This window comes from Salvelinus namaycush, chromosome 25 (genome assembly GCF_016432855.1).
Source record: "Salvelinus namaycush isolate Seneca chromosome 25, SaNama_1.0, whole genome shotgun sequence".
NCBI lineage: Eukaryota > Metazoa > Chordata > Actinopteri > Salmoniformes > Salmonidae > Salvelinus > Salvelinus namaycush.
In genome coordinates this window covers 29,936,302-29,961,040 of record NC_052331.1, presented here as the reverse complement: position 1 = coordinate 29,961,040, position 24,739 = coordinate 29,936,302, and the positions used below count along the sequence as shown (strand labels likewise).

Below are 24,739 nucleotides of genomic sequence, written 5' to 3'. Positions count from 1 at the left end.
ATTTAACCTTTATTTAACTAGGCAAGTCAGTTAAGAACAAAAGGCCTCCTGCGGGGACGGGGGCTGGGATTAAAAATATAGGACAAAACACGCATCTCGACAAGAGACACCACAACACTACATAAAAAGAGACCTAAGACAACAACATAGCAATGCAGCAACACATGACAACACAGCATGGTAGCAACACCACATGACAAGAACATGGTAGCAACACAACATGGCAGCAGCACAACATGGTAGCAGCACAAAACATGGTACAAACATTATTGGGCACAGACAACACCACAAAGGCAAGAAGGTAGAGACAACAATACATCACGCGAACCAGCCATAACTGTCAGTAAGAGTGTCCATGATTAAGTCTTTGAATGAAGAGATGGAGATAAAACTGTCCAGTTTGAGTGTTTTTTGCAGCTTGTTCCAGTCACTAGCTGCAACGAACTGAAAAGAGGAGCCACCCAGGGATGTGTGTGCTTTGCGGACCTTTAACAGAATGTGACTGGCAGAACGGGTGTTGTTTGTGGAGGATGAGTGCTGCAGTAGGTATCTCAGATAGGGGGGAGTGAGGCCTAAGAGTGTTTTATAAATAAGCATCAAACAGTGGGTCTTGCGATGGGTATACAGAGATGACTAGTTTACAGAGGAGTATAGAGTGCAGTGATGTGTTCTATTAGGAGCATTGCTGGCAAATCTGATGGCCAAATGGTAAAGAACATCTAGTCGCTCGAGAGCACCCTTACCTGCCGATCTATGAATTACGTCTCCGTAATCTAGCACGGGTAGAATGGTCATCTGAATCCGGGTTAGTTTGGCAGCTGGGGTGAAAGAGGAGCAATTTCAATAGAGGAGACCAAGTCTAGGTTTAATCTTAGCCTGCAGCTTGGATATGTGCTGAGAGAAGGATGGTTTACCATCTAGCCATACTCCCAAGTACTTGTATGAGGTGACTACCTCAAGCTCTAAACCCTCAGGGGGTAGTAATTACACCGGTGGGGATAGGGGCATTCTTCTTACCAAACCATATGACCTTTGTTTTGGAGGTGTTCAAAACAAGGTTAAGGGCAGAGAAGGCTTGCTGAACACTCAGAAAGCTTTGTTGTATTTAACACAAAATCCAGGGAGGGGCCAGCTGAGTATAAGACTGTATCATCTGCATATAAATGGATGAGAGAGCTTCCTACTGCCTGAGCTATGTTGTTGATGTAAATTGAGAAGAACGAGGGGCCTAGGATCAAGTCTTGGGGTACTCCCTTGGTGACAGGCAGTGGCTGAGACAGCAGATGTTCTGACTTTATACACTGCACTCATTGAGAGAGGTAGTTAGAAAACCAGGCCAAAGACCCCTCAGACACAAATACTCCTTAGCCGGCCCACAAGAATGGAATCGTCTGTCCTCGGTTGCAACACTCACTACTGAGTTCCAAACTGCCTTTGGAAGCAACGTCAGCACAATAACTATTCGTCGGAAGCTTCATGAAATAGGTTTCCATGGCCGAGCAGCCACACACAAGCCTAAGATCAACATGCGCAATGCCAGGCGTCGGCTGGAGTGGAATGCAGTGGAAACATGTTCTCTGGAGTGATGAATCACGCTTCACCATCTGGCAGTCCGACGGACGAATCTGGGTTTGGCGGATGCCAGGAGAATGCTACCTGCCCAAATACATAGTGCTAACTGTAAAGTTTGGTGGAGGAAGAATAATGGTCTGGAGCTATTTTTCATGGTTCGGGCTAAGCCCCTTAGTTCCAGTGATAGAAGATCTTAATGCTACAGCATACAATTACATTTTAGAAGATTCTGTGCTTCCAACTTTGTGAGAATGGTTTTGGGAAGTCCCAAGTCTACAGTTGGCTTCGTTAGGCTTACCGATCAAACACACCCACTAACTATTCACCCTCTGCGGGTCGGAAAACAACCCGGATGCGTCCGGTTTTCAGAGAAAATGGAAAGCCTGTGAAGCGACTTCCACTTTTGGACTTTAACAAGGCGACATTACTGAGGTATAATAAGAACTGGAGACTGCATCCAAGATGTCCGACCGTTGTTTTCAAGATAATCTACTCACGTTCGCATACGCCGATTAATGGAACGTCTATATCCGGGTTGAATGTGGTTTATAGGGACCAACATCAAATGCGCACTAGCACTCAGTGCGCACAAGGAGCAGCAACGACGTCATCACGTCATTCAAAAACATGGCAGACATTGGATGACTATACATGTAAAATATTATCTTTGGCTATGAGTGATGGGGACAAAAACGGCCTCAAAGAAAATTATTTGAATAATTCAATGGATGTTTTGTGCACAAAGGTGATGACTAAAGTGTCTTATTAGGAATTTTCTAATTTGACTTCTTCTCTGTGACTGTCTGTGGAGTTAGTGTTTCAGGGCTGTCAGTTAAACTGCAGTACCGAAGCAAAACTGTAGGAGCAGTCAACCGGGCTTCTGCTTCTAAACCGGAATCCTGGCCTCTTGGGCAGAACTCCATCTTAACTTCTCTTACACATTTACTGGACTGGTCCATCAACAGTTTTTTTTTTGTCACGCCTGCTACGTTAGGTTACTAACTGCTAATACTGTAGTCAATCACTATTAGTAGCCTAAATTGTCAGTCAATATTTAGTCTCTTAACTTAAAGGCCCAGTGCAGTCAAAAATGGAGGGCGGCAGGTAGCCTAGCATTAAGTGCGTTGGGCCGTTAACCGAAAGGTAGGTAGTTGATATCCCCCGAGCTGACAATGTGATAAATCTGATGTGCCCTTTAGCAAGGCTCTTAACCCTAATTGCTCTTGTAATTCACTCTGGATAAAACCATCTGCTAAATGATTAAAATGCACATTTTCCTGTGTTTTATATACACTGAGTTTAAAAAACATTAGGAACACTTTCCTAATATTGAGTTACACCCCCTTTTGCCCTCAGAACAGCCTCAATTTGTCGGGGCATGGTTTCTACAAGGTGTCGAAAGAATTCCACTCCAATGCTTCCCACATTTGTGTGTAAAAATATATTTGCAGATACAGTACATACAGATAAGTACATACAGTACACTGCTGCCATGAAGGGATGCACTTGATTGGCAATGAAGTTCAGATATCCGGTGGCATTCAAACGTACCTCCACTTTTATCAAGGTGCCCAATGTGTGCTATGAAAACACACCCCACACCATCACACCTCCACCACCAACCTGTAATGTTGACACGTGGCATGATGGATGCATGTACTCATGTTTTCTCCATACCCTAGTCCTCCCGTCAGTGTGAAACAACCAGAACCGGGATTCATCAGACCAGACAATGTTTTTACAATTCCCCAGTGTCCAGTGTTTTTGTTCTATAGCCCACTGCATCCATAGTTTGTTTTTTGCTGAACGCATTTTCCAGACCACACGCCTCATCCTAATTGGTGAATTATCAGTACTAAAACTGGACACACCTACTGTGCCAACTGTACTGTCTTTTTTGCTGACAACACCTAGTGGAAAATGTATTAACAGACCAATAAGAAAGAGAGTTTCAAACCTCTCTGCCAATAACAGCTACTTTTTAGTTTTCTCCTCCCTACTCAGACCACTACCAGACAGTCCTAACAAAAAGAAGCTATGACCATTTTACTTGAAAACAGTAAGGTACTTAATTGTTACCTAGAAATGATTTCATATTGAGATAAAAACAGCTGCATTGGACCTTTAAGTCCACTAGATCAGGGTATCCCAAACTCAGTCCTGCCCCCCCTTACACAGCTGATTCAACTAATCAAAGATTGAGGATGAGTTTGTTATTTGAATCAGTTGTGTACTGCTAGGGCAAAAAACAAAACGTGCACCCAAGAGAGCCACCAGTACCAAGTTTGGGAAACCCTGATCTATATTGAACAAAAATATGAACGCAACATGTAAAGTGTTGGTCCCATGTTTCATGAGCTGAAATAAAAGTTACCATACTCACAAAAAAATGTTCCATACTCACAAAAAGCTTATATCTCTCTCATACTGTGCCCAAATTTGTTTACATCCCTGTTATTGAGCATTTCTCATTTGCCAAGATAATCCATCCACTTGACAGGTGTGGCATATCAAGAAGCTGATTAAACAGAAAGGTGCACCTTGTGCTGGGGACAATTAAAAGGCCACTCTAAAATGTGCAGTTTTGTCACACAACACAATGCTACAGATGTCTCAAGTTTTGAGGGAGCATGCAATTGGCATGCTGACTGCAGGAATGTCCACCAGAGCTGTCGCCCACCCAACGCCATAAACATTGTTTTAGAGAATTTGGCGTTGTATGGGAGAGCAGTTTGCTGATGTTAATGTTGTGAACAGAGTGCCCCAGGGTTGCGGTACGGGCAGGCATAAGCTACAACACATTTTATCGAAGACTATTTGAATACACAGAAATAATGTGACGAGATCCTGAGGCCCATTGTGAGGCAACGTTTTTTTAAGGTATCTGTTACCATCAGATGCATATCTGTATTCCCAGTCATGTGAAATCCATAGATTAGGGCCTAATTTATTTATTTCAATTGACTGATTTCCTCATATGCACTGTAACTCAGTAAAATCTTTGAAATTGTTGCATGTTGCGTTTAGTTCATATTTCACTCATAAACAGGTGTTACTAACTCTTGCAAGTAAGTATTCAAATAACTAAAAATAACATAACAACAAAATAGGTTAGCTATTAAGGACGTAAAAGACAAATTACATACTTTTTTGTAACCTCGACAGTCAGTCATTCTACTTTCATTCATTGTCCAGTCGGTAATTACAACACCATGACACATTTGGCCACATGTTGGCGCCAAATGACAATAAATTCTTCCCACCGTCCATATATAGTTTGCACGAACAACGATCGCCTTAATTTACTGGTAATTGCCTTGGAAGACTGTCCCTATTGCTTGTGGAGATATGCTCTGATGAGGTCGACCGACCGAAAGCTTTTTGTAAGAAATTAGCATCTGACAAGAAGTGTGTGGAGACGGTTTCCTGTTTTTCCTGTTTTTTATTTTGCCTCCTGCGCCTTCCCTTATCGATTTTGGATTAGTCTTTATAAAATGTGTTACTTTTATCAATCTTTATACAATATAATAAAAAAAGAAGACAACCTGATGTTGGCTACAGTGATTGAATACACTGTAAATACAGAAACGTGTATTTTATTGTTTAAATGACCACACTGTGTGGATGTCAATGTTAACTGGATGTAGAATAGAACAAATTCCTCCATGAGGAAGATGATTGGTCCAATTTTTCCGCTCACCTCTGGTCCTGGCCGGTTCCCCTGACTTTATTAGCGTAATAGTTTGCGCAAGAGCTTGGAATGAGCGTCGTACATAAATATGGAGCAGGCATCCAAGAATTTCAGAATCACTGTCACCAGGTGTGAGCTGTAGTCGGCTGGAATTTTACACCGGATTGCGATTCAATAGAATCTTTCGGAATGAATAAAGTCATCTGCGTTGTTTTGCTCTCTAACGTCTGGATCTATTTCTGCGAAGGAGGTGAGAATATTTATTTTGATACTCTTATAAGTATATTATATTGTGAAAATATTGTATATGGCTTATTAATAATAGTTTATAATTATACTTTTACATAAACTGTTTATCTGAATTGCTTTAATACAAATTCGAATGTTTGTAATGGAAAAAAGAGATGAATGGATACAATAATACAACATTCTAAACTTTTGCAATATATTTTCAGTGGACCCTTGCTGTGCACAACCATGTGAAAATAGGGGCTTATGTAATTCAAAAGGCTTCGACGACTATGAGTGTGAATGCACAAGAACTGGATATTATGGAAAGAACTGCACAACTCGTAAGTGAAACATTTTTAGGCGGTCTAATACAAATTCCATCGATATTATGTATATCATTATTCACGAGGAGTATTCGATATTGTTATTATAAATATTTCTTACTCCCTCTCCACTCTGCAGCTGAATTCCTAACATGGATAAAGATATCATTGAAACCAGCCCCGAACACTGTGCACTACTTCCTTACACACTACAAAGGGGTGTGGAATGTCATCAACAAGATCACTTTCGTGAGAAATGCTATCATGAGCTATGTCTTGACATGTAAGTTGAAATAATATCACATTTTTGAAAGACTGTTGAGTCATTGTATTATTTGGATATACCTGTATGATATTTACTGATATGGGAAGGTTGGAGATAAAGAAAGAAATTAACGAAATATGAGTGAAAAAATACATGATAAATATTTTTCAGTCAGTTTTTCTTACATTAAACTTAACAGATTACATTATTAGCTCAGTTTCTGAACAAATTAAATAATGTTGCTCTCTGCCTCTCTATTTAATAGCCCGCTCACATTTGGTGGACAGCCCACCGACTTACAATTCTGATTATGGCTACAAGAGCTGGGAAGCTTACTCCAACCTGTCTTACTATACACGGACCCTTCCCCCATTGCCAAAGGGCTGTCCTACACCTATGGGAACTGCAGGTAAGTGAGCTCCCTCCTAACCAGTCTTTTGGGATTCCTTTTCTAAGACCATGGAAGCCTTAGAAATTAACTTCAGACCGGTTTCTAAATCATTCCCACCAGTCGAAAGTCACAGCCTTCTGAAGTTTCCAAGACGAGGCTGAACGATATGGCAGTCGAATTAACATAATTGTAACTGTCGTTAGTAACCGAATAAAGATTTTGTTGAGGTAGGACCCCAAGTATTTTGCTAACATCGCTCCTTCTCCTTATAGGAAGAGCCGTGCTTCCAGATGCCAAGCTTGTGGTGGAGAAGGTTATGTTGAGGAAGCGGTTCATTCCGGATCCTCAGGGTTCCAATCTTATGTTCGCCTTCTTCGCCCAGCACTTCACCCACCAGTTCTTCAAATCAGACTTCAAGAAAGGACCAGCTTTCACCAAAGCCTTGGGCCATGGCGTAAGTCTAATTTACAATACACAACAAATAGTGGGTCTGTCATCTGAAAATATTTTTCAATTTTTCATGGTTGACTTTAACTTCTAGGCTTGGAGTGTATGTTTGGACTCACTCTTTACCTCTGTGTTTCAGGTGGACTTACACCATGTCTATGGAGACACTCTGGAGAGACAGCACAAGCTGAGGCAGTTCAAGAATGGCAAACTGAAGTATCAGGTTGTGAATGGCGAGGTCTACCCCCCATTGGTAAGGGAGGTTGGGGTTGAGATGCACTATCCACCCCACGTGCTCGAGGAGCACCGCTTCGCTGTGGGCCACGAGCTTTTCGGCCTGCTCCCCGGTCTCATGATGTACGCCACCATCTGGCTGAGAGAGCACAACCGCGTCTGTGACGTCATGATGCAGGAGCATCCCGAATGGGACGACGAACGCATTTTCCAGACCACACGCCTCATCCTAATTGGTGAGTTATCAGTACTAAAACTGGACACACCTACTGTGCCTACTGTACTGTCTTAGATCCTTCAGGTCCTTATAATGGGAATCGTATATGATCAAAGTGAGGCAATGTTTGAGAGTGTTTTAGAAACCGTACAATGCATACAGATTAAAACAGCTCTGTGTAAAACAGATCAAAACACTATATTTAGTGGGTGTCAGATATTTATTGAGCAATATCTCACCAACCTTCTCATGCATTCTCTTCCTTCCTTCCTTCCTTCCTTCCTTGCAGGCGAGACCATAAAGATCGTGATCGAGGACTACGTCCAGCACCTGAGCGGCTACCACTTCCAGCTCAAGTTCGACCCGGAGCTCCTGTTCAACCAGCGCTTCCAGTACCAGAACCGTATTGCAGCTGAGTTCAATACCCTGTACCACTGGCACCCACTAATGCCTGACACCTTCAACATCGAGGGCCGCGCCTACACCTACCCCCAGTTTGTCTTCAACAACTCCCTGGTTACAGAGCACGGCATCAACAACCTGGTGGAGTCCTTCACCAAGCAGATCGCTGGAAGGGTGAGTTGTCTAGTGTACATTGGCATCCTATGGGAAGCAGTGGTAGAAAAAGTACCCAATTGTCCTACTTGAGTAAAAGTAAAGATACCTTAATAGAAAATGACTTAAATAAAAGTGAAAATAACGCAGTAAAATTCTACTTGAGTAAAAGTCTAAAAGTATTTGGTTTTAAATATACTTAAGTATCAAAAGTAAATGTAATTGCTAAATTATACTTAAGTATCAAAAGTAAAAATAATTTCAAATTTCTTATATTAAGCAAACCAGACGGCACCATTTTCTTTTTTTTTTTTTTTTGAAATTCACTGATAGCCAGGGGCACACTCCAACACTCAGACATCATTTACAAATGAAGCATGTTTTTAGTGAGTCAACCAGATCAGAGGCAGTAGGGATGACCAGGGATGTTCTCTTGATAAGTGTGTGAATTAGACAATTTTTCTGTCCTGCTGGGCATTCAAAATGTGAAGAGTACATTTGCGGTTCAGGAAAAATGTATGGAGTAAAAAGTACATACTTTTCTTTAGGAATGTAGTGAAGTAAAAGTTGTCAGAAATATAAATAGTAAAGTACAGATACCCCAAAAAACTACTTAAGTAGGACTTTAAAGTATTTTTATTTAAGTACTTTACACCACTGATGGGGAGTAGTGGGAATGGGGGGGGCACTCGACACTGGAACATCCTTACAGCAATAGTATTTCATTGAGGCCGCAGTGAGAACTGTTTTGTCACAAATAAACGGAGCTGGTTGGGGAATGGTGTGTTTTCAAACCTAGTATACATCCAATTTCAAACATTAGACGTAGTAGTCCTTCCTAATGTTAGACGTGGTAGTCCTTCCTAAGTGAACAATTCCCAAACTCCTGATACAGCTCCACTAATGAATCTTAATTCCTATTGGTTCCCAGGTGGCTGGTGGACGTAACCTGCCTCCTTCAGTAGTGGGCGTGGCAGCTAAGGCCCTGGAGCACAGCAGAGACATGCGTTACCAGTCCCTCAACGCCTACAGGAAACGCTTCAACATGAGGGCCTACTCCTCTTTCGAGGATCTCACAGGTGAGACACACATCTTAAAGGGATAGTTCGGGATTTTGTCAATGAAGCCCTGTATCTACTTTCCCAGAGTCAGATGAACGAGCCCGTGGATACCATTTTCCAGAGACATAAAATGGTATCCCCATGAGTTCATCTGACTCATAAAGGCCTTAATTGCCAAAATCCCGAAGTGTCCCTTTATTATTGCTATTTATTTATCCTCAGTCTAACTAGGTGAAAGGTTTCATTTAGTAAGCACAGGTGCATGGCAACTGAAGTAGTCCCTGGATAAAGCGACAGGATTGGTTCAGTCAAGCCCAGCTGTTTTGTTATTGGCATGGTTACTACCTACATGGCAGCTGCTGATATAGAGGGTGGGCAGGGAGTGTCTGCCGCCTATTATACCCTGAGGGTGTATTATTGAAGTCTGCACATGTAATCTTCAACGTACAATCACATACACATTTACACTCTCACGTGAGATTCACACAAGGTTCAACTGTACTGTGTCTATACTTGCATCATTGAGTTCCTATAAAGACCAAAACACAGACTTGTCATAGCATGCACCTTTCCACTGGGCACACACTGGTTGAATCCAAGTTGTTTCCACATAAGTTCAATGAAATTACGTTGAACCAATGTTGAATTGACGTCTGTGCCCAGTGGGTTGTTTGTTTACTTTTTATTTTGTGAGTGAAGGATTTAATAGACGCGTGTGACTAGCAATGCCTTATATATACGCTAGATGACTGATAGTGCCAATATGGCCGACTGGTGGCTTCAAAGCCTTATAATGGCCAATACATAGCTTCAGCAATCCAGGGTTTATATACATCATTGGTGACTAGCAGGCTAGATTTATTAACCCTTAGTTGTTCTGTGGGTGTTGCAGGAGAGAAAGAGCTGGCTGCGGAGCTGGAGAGTCTATATGGGGAAGTGGATGCTGTGGAGCTGTACCCAGGCCTTCTGGTGGAGCGCCCCAGACCTAACTCTGTCTTCGGGGAGACTATGATCGAAATGGGCTCCCCCTATTCCCTGAAAGGTCTCCTGGGAAACCCCATTTGCTCGCCGGAATACTGGATGCCCAGCACTTTCGGAGGGATTGTGGGCTTTGACATCGTCAACACTGCTTCATTGGAGAGGCTGGTGTGCAGCAATGTCAAAGGTCCTTGTCCTATGGTGTCTTTTCAAGTGCCAGATTTTTTTAGAGTGTTTGAGCAGGCGTCAGCCAACGCAAGCGAGACACACCCGAGTGACGTGAACCCAGGTGTTCTGCTGAAAGAAAGGACTTCAGAGCTTTAAAGAGCTAAAGCAATAGGTTTTATTCAAATACACTTAGCAGTGTCTAGTGTTCTAAAGTTGCTCTCATTTTAGGTCGTTTTGCTGTATTTAAGATTTTATTGTGATATTTGCAAGCAAAAAGGATTTATTTTGCTGCAGCAATTATGACATTTAGCATGGCAATATGCAATTATTTTGTCCAATTTGTTGCAAAACTGCACTGACGAGAGAGAACATTTGTTGACATTTGGCTAAATTTAACCATATTATGCGGTAAATGTGCGTAATTATTTGAAGTTGCCAGGCCTCTTTTTGTACTGCAGTGATGGGTAATTTGTATGCAATAATATTTCGATGATTTAACTGTTTTATGAGGAAATAGTGCAGTGATTGGACAAATATTTATAAATATATTTATAAATATTATAATTTGGGATCGCGGAATCCTTGAGGGACTTATTTAGTTATTTATTGTTTATTAATTTATGTATTTAATATTTATTAGTGTATTGTTGATTATTTAGTTGTGATTAAGTTATTTTGTCATGATTTATGTTTTTAAATATGAAAACCGTTTACTAATTTGTAATGCTTAACATGAACAAAAGTAAGTTAGTTTTCTCTGTATACACTGTGAAACTTGGAGTTACATGGGGCGGTTAAGAGCATTGGGCCAATAACTGAAAGGTCGCTGGTTCAAGTCCCCGAGCTGGCAAGGAGGAAAAATCAGTCGTTATTCTGCCCTTGAGAAAGGCAGTTAACCCCCAACAACAACTGCTCCCCGGGTGCCGATGATGTGGATGTCAATTTAGGCAGCCCCCCGCAACTCTCTGATTCCAAGGGGTTGGGTTAAATGCGGAAGACTTTTCAGTGGAATGCATTCAGTTATGCAACTGTCTAGGTATCTCCTTGCTTGAAGCAAAGACCTATCCGAAATACTTTTATGTTGTTTGTCTGTCTAGAACTTGAACTACCGCATGGAAAATCAGCTGGGGTGTATTTGTCAGTCTTTTTTTTGGTCAAATATAATGTTATTGCAAATGGGTGAAGTGAATATTTGTGAGACTGTATTATTACAGAGTGAAATGAATGAATGCAAATGAATCACACTAATAAAATTCTTGATAAATTGATTGTCTTTTAATGCTTTCTTAAGTGCCATACCATTTTAATTTGAATGTAAATTGTGACTTTACTGTTATAAAAGGAGCAATCTGCAGTTCAAACAACAACAAAGTGGACACCCTGCCCCAGTTTTTGGTAAACAGCTGAGGGATGGGGCTGGAGAAGTATAACCAGTCTTAAATTCATAGATAAGGCTATAGATGCAAGGACTGACCATCCATGAGATCAAAATGATAGTTTTAACCATGTTTTGAGGCTAGACACTGTTATTACATTGTTAAACAACAATGGAACAAATTAAACATGCTTACAGATGAGGTATGGCAATTGAACAAAGCTCATGAGGAATTAATAAGTTATATTCTTCAAGAATCAATGGGTACATATCATTAATAAAAAATGTAAGAATGGACGTAGGAATCACAGATTGCCCCTTTAACATGGTTGCATATAAAAAATAATTCACCCATCTGCCTGTGAATAAAACAAGTTAAATTTGACATTGCATTTATTATAGTGCTTTATTTATTAAGAACCATTAGTCTTTCTGGGCTAATATTCGTGGGATTGTAGACACAACACTATGCAATACAATAGAAAAAAATCAACATTGTAATGAGTGGGCTTACCCCACGTCACACATACACTCATCTCATACCCAGACCACTCTAATGAAACTAGCTAGAAGGATGCTCTTGCTTAATAGATTTAGAAGGGAACAGAGAACATCCCTTTCACTTTAATGTAGTCTGTCATTCTTACTCATTTCAAACTTTCCTTTACTCATACAGGGATTAACTTTAAAGTCTGAAAGGTGTTTGCCCATCTGACAAGTCAGGAGTATTTTTTTGGGTTGGTTGAAGATCGCTTGTCCAAAAATGTGAAATGCTTGTTACTGGCAGAAGTGCCATATATTGCCTGGCGTTCACCTATACATACAGTAGGGGAGGAATCAGAAAGATAAGTACTGGATCAGTACTGGCTCAACTTGCACAATTGCCAGAAATTGTCTGTCTTTCACTTAAACAATGGGGAGGAACCAGAAATATAAGTTTTAGGCTACTGGAATTCTTTGCAGTTTGGCTGTTTTAACTATAATTGTTTTATCACCGGCCAAATGGGGCAATCTCAGATCGGGCTCAACTGCTCAGTTGACTTGCCCCAGCCAATAGGGCAACGCTTAATGTCAATCCCTGCTTATACCAGTAACTTGCAACTTGGATTCTAGTTTATGAAGTTTTGGCTCAGCCACTGAGACTGAGTGCCAACAAACCGTTGAACAAAGGAAATGAATACACAGCCACATACCAAGTTAAATAGTGTGAGCAGCCAGGAAGGAAAATGTGAACAATCCAAATCCATTAGCAACAAGGACTTCATTATAATCCTGAGAATTTTATATGGGAATTTATTGGCATTTTATTTCATTTGTGTTACTTTGATATTGGTCAAATGCAGGTAAAGGTTTTGTGGATGGTTTGGCTATGTTATGGTATGAAACCAAGTCTATCAATCATGACAGGTCTATTTATTGTGCTTGAAACCCATCACAGTGCTAGATGCTATCACAATAGTGGCATGAGAAATAATGTCAGTACTGAAGATGTCTTGAAAGTTAAGGAGCCTGTAGTCATTTTAGAAGGGGAAAGAAATGTGTAGGCGTAACAGTAGCCTGGGTCCAAGATCTGCTTGTACTCTTGCCAACTCCATTGCTATCATTAACATGACAATTCCATAAGGAGTTATCAAAAGAGATACAAACTGGCACCCAGGCTAGCCTAATGGTAGTTTGTACACAACATGCCACAAAAAAATGTATTGTGATGACATACTGTGTGCATTGGGACGTAAGCCTAACGCCTAGCTTACCTGTCACACATTAAGTCACAATGCCCAACTTTCTGGGTGTACAAGGAACAGAACATAAGCACCCTATTCAGTGTTTAATAGATTGTCTATGGTATCACCTGATTTGCCCAATTAGTGCTTGCGTTGCGTAATTAGTGCCTGGTTTGGTTGGTGCATAGCTTTGGATCATAAATTCTCTGCTGACCCAACTGGGAGGCTGCAGACTGCTGCCAACTATTTGTGTGGGCAGCTACAGTGGGGCAAAAAAAGTATTTAGTCAGCCACCAATTGTGCAAGTTCTCCCACTTAAAAAGAAGAGAGGCCTGTAATTTTCAACATAGGTACACTTCAACTATGACAGACAAAATGAGAAAAAAATATCCAGAAAATCACAATTATGGTGGAAAATAAGTATTTGGTCAATAACAAAAGTTTCTCAATACTTTGTTATATACCCTTTGTTGGCAATGACAGAGGTCAAACGTTTTCTGTAAGTCTTCACAAGGTTTTCATACACTGTTGCTGGTATTTTGGCCCATTCCTCCATGCAGATCTCCTCTAGAGCAGTGATGTTTTGGGGCTGTTGCTGGGCAACATGGACTTTCAACTCCCTCCAAAGATTTTCTATGGGGTTGAGATCTGGAGACTGGCTAGGCCACTCCAGGACCTTGAAATGCTTCTTACGAAGCCACTCCTTCGTTGCCCGGGTGGTGTGTTTGGGATCATTGTCATGCTGAAAGACCCAGCCACGTTTCATCTTCAATGCCCTTGCTGATGGTAGGCTTTGTTACTTTGGTCCCAGCTCTCTGCAGGTCATTCACTAGGTCCCCCCGTGTGGTTCTGGGATTTTTGCTCACCGTTCTTGTGATCATTTTGACCCCACGGGGTGAGATCTTGCGTGGGGCCCCAGATCGAGGGAGATTATCAGTGGTCTTGTATGTCTTCCATTTCCTAATAATTGCTCCCACAGTTGATTTCTTCAAACCAAGCTGCTTACCTATTGCAGATTCAGTCTTCCCAGCCTGGTGCAGGTCTACAATTTTGTTTCTGGTGTCCTTTGACAGCTCTTTGGTCTTGGCCATAGTGGAGTTTGGAGTGTGACTGTTTGAGGTTGTGGACAGTTGTCTTTTATACTGATAACAAGTTCAAACAGGTGCCATTAATACAGGTAACGAGTGGAGGACAGAGGAGCCTCTTAAAGAAGAAGTTACAGGTCTGTGAGAGCCAGAAATCTTGCTTGTTTGTAGGTGACCAAATACTTATTTTCCACCATAATTTGCAAATAAATTCATTAAAAATCCTACAATGAGGGGCCTCCCGGGTGGCGCAGTGGTCTAGGGCACTGCATCGCAGTGCTAACTGCGCCACCAGAGTCTCTGGGTTCGCGCCCAGGCTCTGTCGCAGCCGGCCGCGACCGGGAGGTCCGTGGGGCGACGCACAATTGGGCTAGCGTCGTCCGGGTTAGGGTGGGTTTGGCCGGTAGGGATATCCTTGTCTCATCGCGCTCCAGCGACTCCTGTGGCGGGCCGGGCGCAGTGCGTGCTAACCAAGGGGGCCAGGTGCACGGTGTTTCCTCCGACACATTGGTGCGGCTGGCTTCCGGGTTGGAGGCGCGCTGTGTTAAAGAAGCAGTGCGGCTTGGTTGGGTTGTGCTTCGGAGGACGCATGGCTTTCGACCTTCGTCTCTCCCGAGCCCGTACGGGAGTTGTAGCGATGAGACAAGATAGTAATTACTAGCGATTGGATACCACGAAAATTGGGGAGAAAAGGGGATAAAAATTTTTAAAAAAAAAATAATAAAAAAAAAAAAATAATCCTACAATGTGATTTTCTGGATTTCTTTTTCTCATTTTGTCTGTCATAGTTGAAGTGTACCTATGATGAAAATTACAGGCCTCTCTCATCTTTTTAAGTGGGAGAACTTGCACAATTGGTGGCTGACTAAATACTTTTTTACCCCACTGTATATGTGGTCTAAGAGCACTTTGTATTATTCTGTATGTAAATCAGAGACACTCTTTTTAGTATGATATGTTACGTTTCGTATATTATGTATTGATTTATGGATGTCCATCACCCATTTTGTATGACATGTTACAAATTACAATTCGTATTATATGTTACAAATTTGCAAAAATCTATGATATTTTACAAATTCTAGCTTGTTGGCTGACATTAGCTAGCTTGCTAACGTTAGCTAGGCTAGGATTTAGGGTTAAGGTTGGGGCTAAGTTTAGGAGTTAGGTTAAACGGTTAAGGTTAGGGGAAGAGTTAGTTAAAAGGGTTAAGGTTAGGGTTAACTAACGTGCTAGGTAGTTGCAAAGTAGCTAAAAAGTACTAAGTAGTTGAAAAGTTGCTAATTATCTAAAATGCTAAAGTTGTCCGTGATGACATTCGAATTCGCAACCTTTGGTAACCATCTGTCTTATGTAACCATACCAAAAGCAACATATCATACTAATTTGAGTGTGCCGGATTGACATTTACTAGGTTACTTCTAGTCTATGAGACAAGGCTGGGCAGCTGCAGCCGCCACTGGTTACTTCTACTATCAGAAGGCCCAGAAGACCATCAAACCCAAGAAAGAGGTCCAGGTGATTTACAATGAGAATAGTAAGCTGAAGTCAGTTACTGAATGTGCAGCAGATAAAAATTAAATTAGCAAAGGTTGATCTTCACAACTAGAAATTGTTTGGTCCAAATTAAATCATGTAGCTATGGAAAGCCTTGAAAGTATTCTCACAACCCATTAAATAAACTAAACCATGTTTTTAACCCTGACCCTGACCAATCAAAAGGGACTGGCTGTGGCCTGTCTGTGGGCCAACGCAGACCTAGGTCAACTAGACCAACAGGAGCCTCCCTCTGTATGTCTTCACACCAGGAGAGAAATATAGCACCTTCAAGTCTAGAAATATCAATGTTAGTAGACACTCATCCATAATTCCTTATATGGTATGTCCTTTCTGTGTTCTAGGAGGTGGCTTCGACAGGTGGACTGCTGTTGCCATGGGGGTACAGTCCTCTGTACTGTGGACAGGTGGTACCATGGCAATACAGTCCACTGTATTGTGGGCCTGTGGTGAAGAAGGTAAGACATGTTTTCCTCTCCTAGCTGGTTTCTCCATGTTGTAGAGTATAATGTTAATTGAGATGTCATAAAGGAGAGTAGGAAGTCCTTGATTTTGTCTCCATGGAAACTGATTTATAATCAGTTCCATTCCTGGCATGAACTACTGTATGTGTGTCTGAAATAAGCTCTGTCCACTGACTGTTGAGCTTTCTTTCAACCAATCACATTCCTTCTGCCCTCGAGGCAGAGCTGCCCTCAGAATATCCACTGAGAGTCCATTCAAATCATGGCTGTTCAATGTCAATGCAATATATACGCCATAGAATTCGAATAAGTTGAATGGACAATCCAATTCAAAGCAATGCACCATGAGATGTGGATTGGCGGCAGCCATGTTGGATGGAACATTGCTTCAGTGAGTTTCAGAACATGATGTCTCCCTTCCTCTTTATCTCAGATTGCCTCGCAGAATGTGGAGCACTTATGCGCACACAGCTTTTTCCAGTCACAGAGTCTTCTGATGAGTTACATCAGGGGGTATCAGGTACTGTATAACAACCTATGTTATAACCTCCTTATAACTGTATAACTCAGAACACTGTCAGCGTTCTATCTTATCTGTGTCCAAAGAGACCGGCTTTCTAGTGTCCAAACTTTTGACTGGTACTGTATATTAATGTCATTATTCGGCATGATCTAATAAAAAAGTTTTTCTCATTGAAAGAAGGGAATCGGTAGAATTCTAGATAGCTGAGCATCTCAAAGAGAACAACTCTGTCGTCTTTTTGAAATCCACACCACATAGAACAAACATGTGTCTCTGATTAGGAATCACATCGCACTTGTCATTGCATCTCTATCTGTAACATGGTCCAGGTGGTAGTGTTGCTTCTGATAGAATCATGGCCCAGGTGGTTGTGTTGATTCTGATAGAAACATGGCCCAGGTGGTAGTGTTACTTCTGATAGAAACATGGTCCAGGTGGTAGTGTTGCTTCTGATAGAATCATGGCCCAGGTGGTAGTGTTGATTCTGATCGAAACATACCATACATACATGGTTGCCATATTCTCAAAATGATCAGAAATGTGTATATTTACAGTATGATGATTGTACTTTTTTACAGTAAGATGTCTCAAATTTGCCATTTAAGCAATGATGATGCCAGTTTTACCAAAACAATACACAACAGAGTTCCATCTCTTAATGTGGAATAGACAAATTGCTAAATATTCACTTGGGACCAGTGTTGGGGGTAATATATTAAAAGTAACGGAGTGGCGCAGTGTGGCGCAGGGTGGCGCAGTGGTCTAGGGCACTGCATCGCAGTGCTAGCTGCGCCACCAGAGTCTCTGGGTTCGCGCCCAGGCTGGGCTGGGTTCGCGCCCAGGCTCTGTCGCAGCCGGCCGCAACCGGGAGGTCCGTGGGGCGACGCACAATTGGCATAGCGTCGTCCGGGTTAGGCCGGTAGGGATATCCTTGTCTCAGTATGTAAAAAAAAAAAATGTAATATGTAATATGTAAAAATGTATGCACTCTACTGTAAGTCGCTCTGGATAAGAGCGTCTGCTAAATGACTAAAATGTAAATGTAAAATGTAATATAATGACTTACTGTCTTAAAATATTGTAAAATTATTACAGTTACTTTTTCAAGTAACCCACATATTACTTTCAGAAGCATATCTCTACCGGCGTGTTATATGTCTTTTTTAAAGCCTTGTCTAATGCTGACAGAATTCATGCTGTAGGCTAACTCATTTTCAACTAGCTATCGTAAACCCGAAAATCTAAGAAAGATGGCAGCTGTGTAGTTACCCCGCTTAACCTTTTCCTTGTGGGAATGCTCCCATTAGTTTGAGTTAATCGATGAGAAAGAGAATAACATTTTTGTCAAATGTAAACTATGCAAAGGCAGCATGGATCTCCTTGTCCAGAAACACCACATCAAACCTAAAAAGTAATCTGGAGGTCGTGAACAAAGGCACAAAGCTGGTAGCCAATGTTCCACAAATACGTAACAAAGATGCATTAATAATATTTCCAATATTATTCGACATTTCTATATCAACAATTGAAATGTCCGATATATGCAATTCAAAACGGCAATAATGACATCAACATATATTGCTAAGAATGTGAGCGTAGGGTGACTGCCCTATCGGGGTCTCAAACGCAGACCACCAGCATCAATGACGAATGCCCAAACCACTGTCCCAATAAGGGATATCGTGCTTAACTTGTGCTTAATGGGCCAGTGTAGTTAGGCTCTGTCCAGAAGAAAACCTAACCCCCTCCTCACTAGACACTGAAACAATTTGATGGGTGTAAGCAATAAGGTGAATGGACTTTGAAGTAAATTTCAGCTCTTTTAAAAGTACACTCAAGAAAATATTTTATTGATCATAGTGATTCAGGAGTATCATTAAAACAGGTTAATATGCCCCACCAACATTAGACAACTATACAGAAAACCCTTAAATTGCTGAAATAAGTGAATAAAATCAATGATTAGTCATATAAACTGATAACTAATATGGACATGATGGCGTAGCATGAAGATCGCATGAGTCCTGTGAACCAAGAGGTTGTGAGTGCAAATCCCAGGTGAGGACATGTTGAATAATAATAACTATATAAACGCACAATGTAAACATGTGTTTCAAATATGTAAGTTAAAAGCATTATGTGTGAGTATCCTTAACCTTGCAAACAGACAAAGAGCTATGGATGGTTCACCAATCAGGGCCGATCTGGCAACGTTCCTATTAAACTTTCCTAGAACATCATTATCTTATGTTCTAAGAACATGGCAACCATTTTCTGTGTATGTTTGGTGGGACATTGATCGAATATTCTAACCCTCAGAAAACTGGACACAGAGAGAAAATGTTGAAATTGTACAACTGTCACGTCCTGACCATAGAGAGCCCTTATTTTCTATGGTAGAGTAGGTCAGGGCGTGACTGGGGGGTTTTCTAGTTATTATTTTCTATGTGGGGTTCTTGTTTAGTTTTTCTATGTTGGTGTTTGGTATGATTCCCAATTAGAGGCAGCTGGCTATCGTTGTCTCTAATTGGGGATCACATTTAAGTAGCATTTTTTCCACCTGTGTTTTATGGGATATTGTTTTGAGTTAGTGCACATAGCACCTCTGTAGTCATGGTTCGTTGTTTGTTTCTTTCTTTGTTGTTTTGTGCGTTTTCAATTAAATATTATGTAGAAACCATATCGCGCTGCAGTTTGGTCCGATAATTATTCCAGCGAACGTGACAACAACACATTTCATGCAATTCTACTAATTTTGCCATGGGGCGGAGAGAAAATGTTGCAATTTTCTAACAAATATCATGCAATTTTACAAATTTTGCCGTGGGGCAGAGAGATTTTTTTGCAGTTTTAATGCACATTTCCTGCATTTCTACCCATTTTGCCATGGGGTGGGGAGAATTGTTTGCAGTTTTAAAGCTAATTACCTGCAATTCTACACATTTTGCCATGACTTATGCCATGTTATTGATATGAGTGAGAGTGACTAACAAAATCAATGGGAGAACTCTGGAGGTCAGGGCCCCTGACCCCCTCGACCTTGATTACTACAAGTTTAGATAACTGGCTATCCTAATTTACCAAGCTAAAAACTGTCAGCTGACATGGCTGATTGAGTGACTGTCAGTGACAAAACAAGAGAAACTGATGATGCACAACCAAATTTCGAACTTGCACCTTGTGTATTCTACTATTGTAACTCTCAACAGTAGGTTGAGACATCAACTGAGTTCCCAAAAAATAAATGCCTGGAGCTGGCCTTTCGCCCTTTTTTCATTAGAAGGCAGCCTAGCAGAGGGTAAGTAACTGCGAGTAACTGCGAAGGTCACTAGTTCAAATCCCTCAACAGAAAAGGGGAAAATTTGGTCGATGTGCCCTGGAGCAAGGTACTAAACTCTAATTGCTCCAGGGTAGCTGTTTATAATAGCTGACCCTGGCCGTGACCCCAATCTCCAAGGGTGTTTCAGGGAGAGTTGGGATATACAAAAAATAAATTTCCAATTCACATGTGTATAATACACACTTGTACATGTGTGAAACCGTCCCTCTGCATTAACTTCTTTTTTTGCAATGAAAAAATGCATTTTCACTAATGGTCTATGTTTGCAGTCATAACTTACAGTCCAAATCCAAATGTCCATTCAAATGGACACATGTGCTCCTGAGTAGCGCAACTGTCTAAGGCACTGCATCTCAGTGCTAGAGGCATCACTACAGACCCTGGTTCGATTCCAGGCTGTATCACAACCGGACGTCATTGGGAGTCCCATAGGGCGGCGCACAATTGGCCCAGCGCCGTCATTGTAAATAAGAAATGACTTGCCTAGTTCAAAAAGTGGAAGGTCACAATCATTACTCTGAAATGTTTTTGGCTGCTATTCTTTTCAATATTCAATAGGGTTCAATAGGTTTGCTATAGTAGAAAACCAGGCTTCCTAGGCGTGACAACAGCGTGATGTTGGAGGTATGGCTACGCAAGACTAATAGTAGCATAATCTCTCTCACTGGACTTACAGTTGAAGTCGGAAGTTGACATACACCTCAGCCAAATACATTTAAACTCAGTTTTTCACAATTCCTGACATTTAATCCTAGTAAAAATTCCCTGTCTTAGGTCTGTTAAGATCACCACTTTATTTTAAGAACGTGAAATGTCAGAATAATAGTAGACAATCATTTATTTCAGCTTTTATTTCTTTCATCACATTCCCAGTGGGTCAGAAGTTTACATACACTCAATTAGTATTTGGTAGCATTGCCTTTAAATTGTTTAACTTGGGTCAAACGTGTCGGGTAGCCTTCCACAAGCTTCCCACAATAATTTGGGTGAATTTTGGCCCATTCCTCCTGACAGAGCTGGTGTAACTGAGTCAGGTTTGTAGGCCTTCTTGCTCTCACACGCTTTTTCCGTTCTGCCCACAAATTTTCTATGAGATTGAGATCAGGGCTTTGTGATGGCCACTCCAATACACTTTGCTGTCCTTAAGCCATTTTGCCACAACTTTGGAAGTATGCTTGGGGTCATTGTCCATTTGGAAGACCTAATTGCGACCAAGCTTTAACTTCCTGACTGATGTCTTGAGATGTTGCTTCAATATATCCACATAATTTTCCTCCCTCATGATGCCATCTATTTTGTGAAGTGCACCAGTCCCTCCTGCAGCAAAGCACCTCCACAACATGATGCTGCCACCCCCGTGCTTCACGGTTGGGATGGTGTTCTTCGGCTTGCAAGCCTCCCCCTTTTTCCTCCAAACATAACGATGGTCATTATGGCCAAACGGTTCTATTTTTGTTTCATCAGACCAGAGGACATTTCTCAAAAAAGTACGATCTTTGTCCCCATGTGCAGTTGCAAACCGTAGTCTGGCTTTTTTATGGCGGTTTTGGAGCAGTGGCTTCTTCCTTGCTGAGCGGCCTTTCAGGTTATGTCGATATAGGACTCGTTTTACTGTGGATATAGATACTTTTGTAGCGGTTTCCTCCAGCATCTTCACAAGGTCCTTTGCTGTTGTTCTGGGATTCATTTGCACTTTTCGCACCAAAGTACGTTCATCTCTAGGAGACAGAACGCGTCTCCTTCCTGAGCGCTATGACGGCTGCATGGTCCCATGGTGTTTATACTTGCGTACTATTGTTTTTACAGATGAATGTGGTACCTTCAGGCATTTGGAAATTGTCTGGATGAACCAGACTTGTGGAGGTCTACAATTTTTTTCTGAGGTCTTGGCTGATTTATTTTGATTTTCCCATGATGTCAAGCAAAGAGGCACTAAGTTTGAAGGTAGGCCTTGAAATACATCCTCAGGTACACCTCCAATTGACTGAAATGTCAATTAGCCTATCAGAAGCTTCTAAATTACATATTTTTCTGGAATTTTCCAAGCTGTTTAAAAGGCACAGTCAACTTAGTGTATGTTCTGTCTGGGTTTGCGCCCCCCCCCCCCCCCCCCCCCCTTGGGTTGTGCCGTGGCGGAGATCTTTGTGGGCTATACTCGGCCTTGTCTCAGGATGGTAAATTGGTGGATGAAGATATCCCTCTAGTGGTGTGGGGGCTGTGCTTTGGCAAAGTGGGTGGGGTTATATCCTTCCTGTTTGGCCCTGTCCGGGGGCATCATCGGATGGGGCCACAGTGTCTCCTGACCCCTCCTGTCTCAGCCTCCAGTATTTATGCTGCAGTAGTTATGTGTCGGGGGGCTAGGGTCAGTTTGTTATATCTGGAGTACTTCTCCTGTCTTATCCGGTGTCCTGTGTGAATTTAAGTATGCTCTCTCTAATTCTCTCTCTCTCTTTTTTTCTCTCTCTCGGAGGACCTGAGCCCTAGGACCATGCCTCAGGACTACCTGGCATGATGACTCCTTGCTGTCCCCAGTCCACCTGGCCGTGCTGCTGCTCCAGTTTCAACTGTTCTGCCTGCGGCTATGGAACCCTGACCTGTTCACCGGACGTGCTACCTGTCCCAGACCTGCTGTTTTCAACTCTCTAGAGACAGCAGGAGCGGTAGAGATACTCTTAATGATCGGTTATGAAAAGCCAACTGACATTTACTCCTGAGGTGCTGACTTGCTGCACCCTCGACAACTACTGTGATTATTATTATTTGACCATGCTGGTCATTTATGAACATTTGAACATCTTGGCCATGTTCTGTTATAATCTCCACCCGGCACAGTCAGAAGAGGACTGGCCACCCCTCATAGCCTGGTTCCTCTCTAGGTTTCTTCCTAGGTTTTGGCCTTTCTAGGGAGTTTTTCCTAGCCACCGTGCTTCTACACCTGCATTGCTTGCTGTTTGGGGTTTTAGGCTGGGTTTCTGTACAGCACTTTGAGATATCAGCTGATGTAAGAAGGGCTATATAAATACATTTGATTTGATTTATGTAAACTTCTGAACCACTGGAATTGTGATACAGTGAATTATAAGTGAAATAATCTGTCTGTAAACAATTGTTGGAAAAATTACTTGTGTCTTGCACAAAGTAGATCTCCTAACCGACTTGCCAAAACTATAGTTTGTCAACAAGAAATTTGTGGAGTGGACTTCAACTGTACATGGACAACTGAGCTGTCTATCTGTATGAGGACCTGTCTGTAATGTCTTTTTTGTTGTGTTGGAACCCCTGGAAGACTTGCTGTCATCATGGAATGGGGATCCTAATAAAATAAAATCGAAACCAGCAGTGTAAAGCGAAGGAGGGGGATGTGTAAAGCGAAAGAGGGGGATGTGAGTCTTTTTGGACTTTCCCTCATCTGTGATGTAAAGAAAACATGTGGTGTCGGAATGTCAGATGTGCTTCCAGGCACGAAACCACCCGATACAGGCATGTTGGAAATGAATGGGAGGAGTCATGTACTGGAAAGAGCTCTGCAGGGTGGTTATGCCTCCAATAACAGACCTGGAAAAACCCAACTCAATGTGTGTGTGTGTGGGTGTGTGAGTGTGTGGGTGTGTGGGTGTGTGGGTGTGTGTTCGCGCATGTCAACGAGCCTCACAGTCCACTTACAGGCAGCTCTTCTGGGAAAGTTGTACTAAGCATCTCTGAATGCTGGAAGAGGCATTAGTAGAGGAATTTCCATGTCATTTCATTGAAATTACGTGGAAACAACATTGATTCAACCAGTGGGTAAGGACCCAATGCTGGAAGTGTGTAGCCTGTAAAGAGTCGTGGTTCCAATTCAAAGCAAGATAATTACCTTTGAGATTAAACTAAACTATTTTCCAAACGATTCCAAACTATTTTCATAGCTAATTCAATTGTAGGACCATAAAATTCCACGGAATAACATGGTCTCACTGAAGCTGTGGTAAGTTAGAGGACCTGTTCTGTTTGGAAACTCACCAGCCAAGTAAAATTATAAACTTGTAGTAATATGTAAAGTCTGCATTTAGTAATGGTCTTTTGGGAAAAGGTATGTGGTCACATAAATGAAATTCATAATTTACCTAAGATGTTGGAGCCACCTTATCAATGTCATGTAATATAGGTCTAATGGTTGAGTGTGCCTACAGGCACAGCACATTTAGTACAAGACCAGTAGGTTTTGACCACAACAAAACATTTAGAGTAGTTGCTAATGCCTCTTTGTTGTAGGGGAATGTTTTTTTTGCTCTCCCATCACATTCATTTAGGATGCTGGAACGCATCCCATTGGGCAAAAACTGGTTGAATCAACATTGTTTCCGTGTCATTTCAACGCTCCGTGTCATTTCAACGTCAACATTTCAAAAAATTCAATGTGGTGATGTTGAATCAACGCGGAAAAAATCATCAAGGTAAGGGAATTTCATATTTCTTTCACCCAACTTTTAAACTAAATTCAAGAACATGGTGCCATTTTTTTTTGCTGATTTCACATTGAATTCATGTTAGTTGACAAC

At 41.6% G+C, this 24,739-nt stretch overlaps 1 protein-coding gene across 1 annotated transcript; it reads left to right on the top strand.

Annotated features, from left to right (window-relative positions):
* The first annotated feature begins 5,452 nt into the window (after positions 1 to 5,452).
* On the top strand, positions 5,453 to 10,289 carry ptgs2a (prostaglandin-endoperoxide synthase 2a). The gene is made up of 9 exons (XM_038963494.1): positions 5,453 to 5,513; positions 5,719 to 5,835; positions 5,957 to 6,100; positions 6,348 to 6,491; positions 6,746 to 6,927; positions 7,060 to 7,390; positions 7,661 to 7,947; positions 8,858 to 9,005; positions 9,880 to 10,289. The coding sequence occupies exons 1-9, from the start codon at positions 5,453 to 5,455 to the stop codon at positions 10,287 to 10,289; spliced, it is 1,824 nt and encodes a 607-aa protein (XP_038819422.1).
* Positions 10,290 to 24,739: the final 14,450 nt, after the last annotated feature.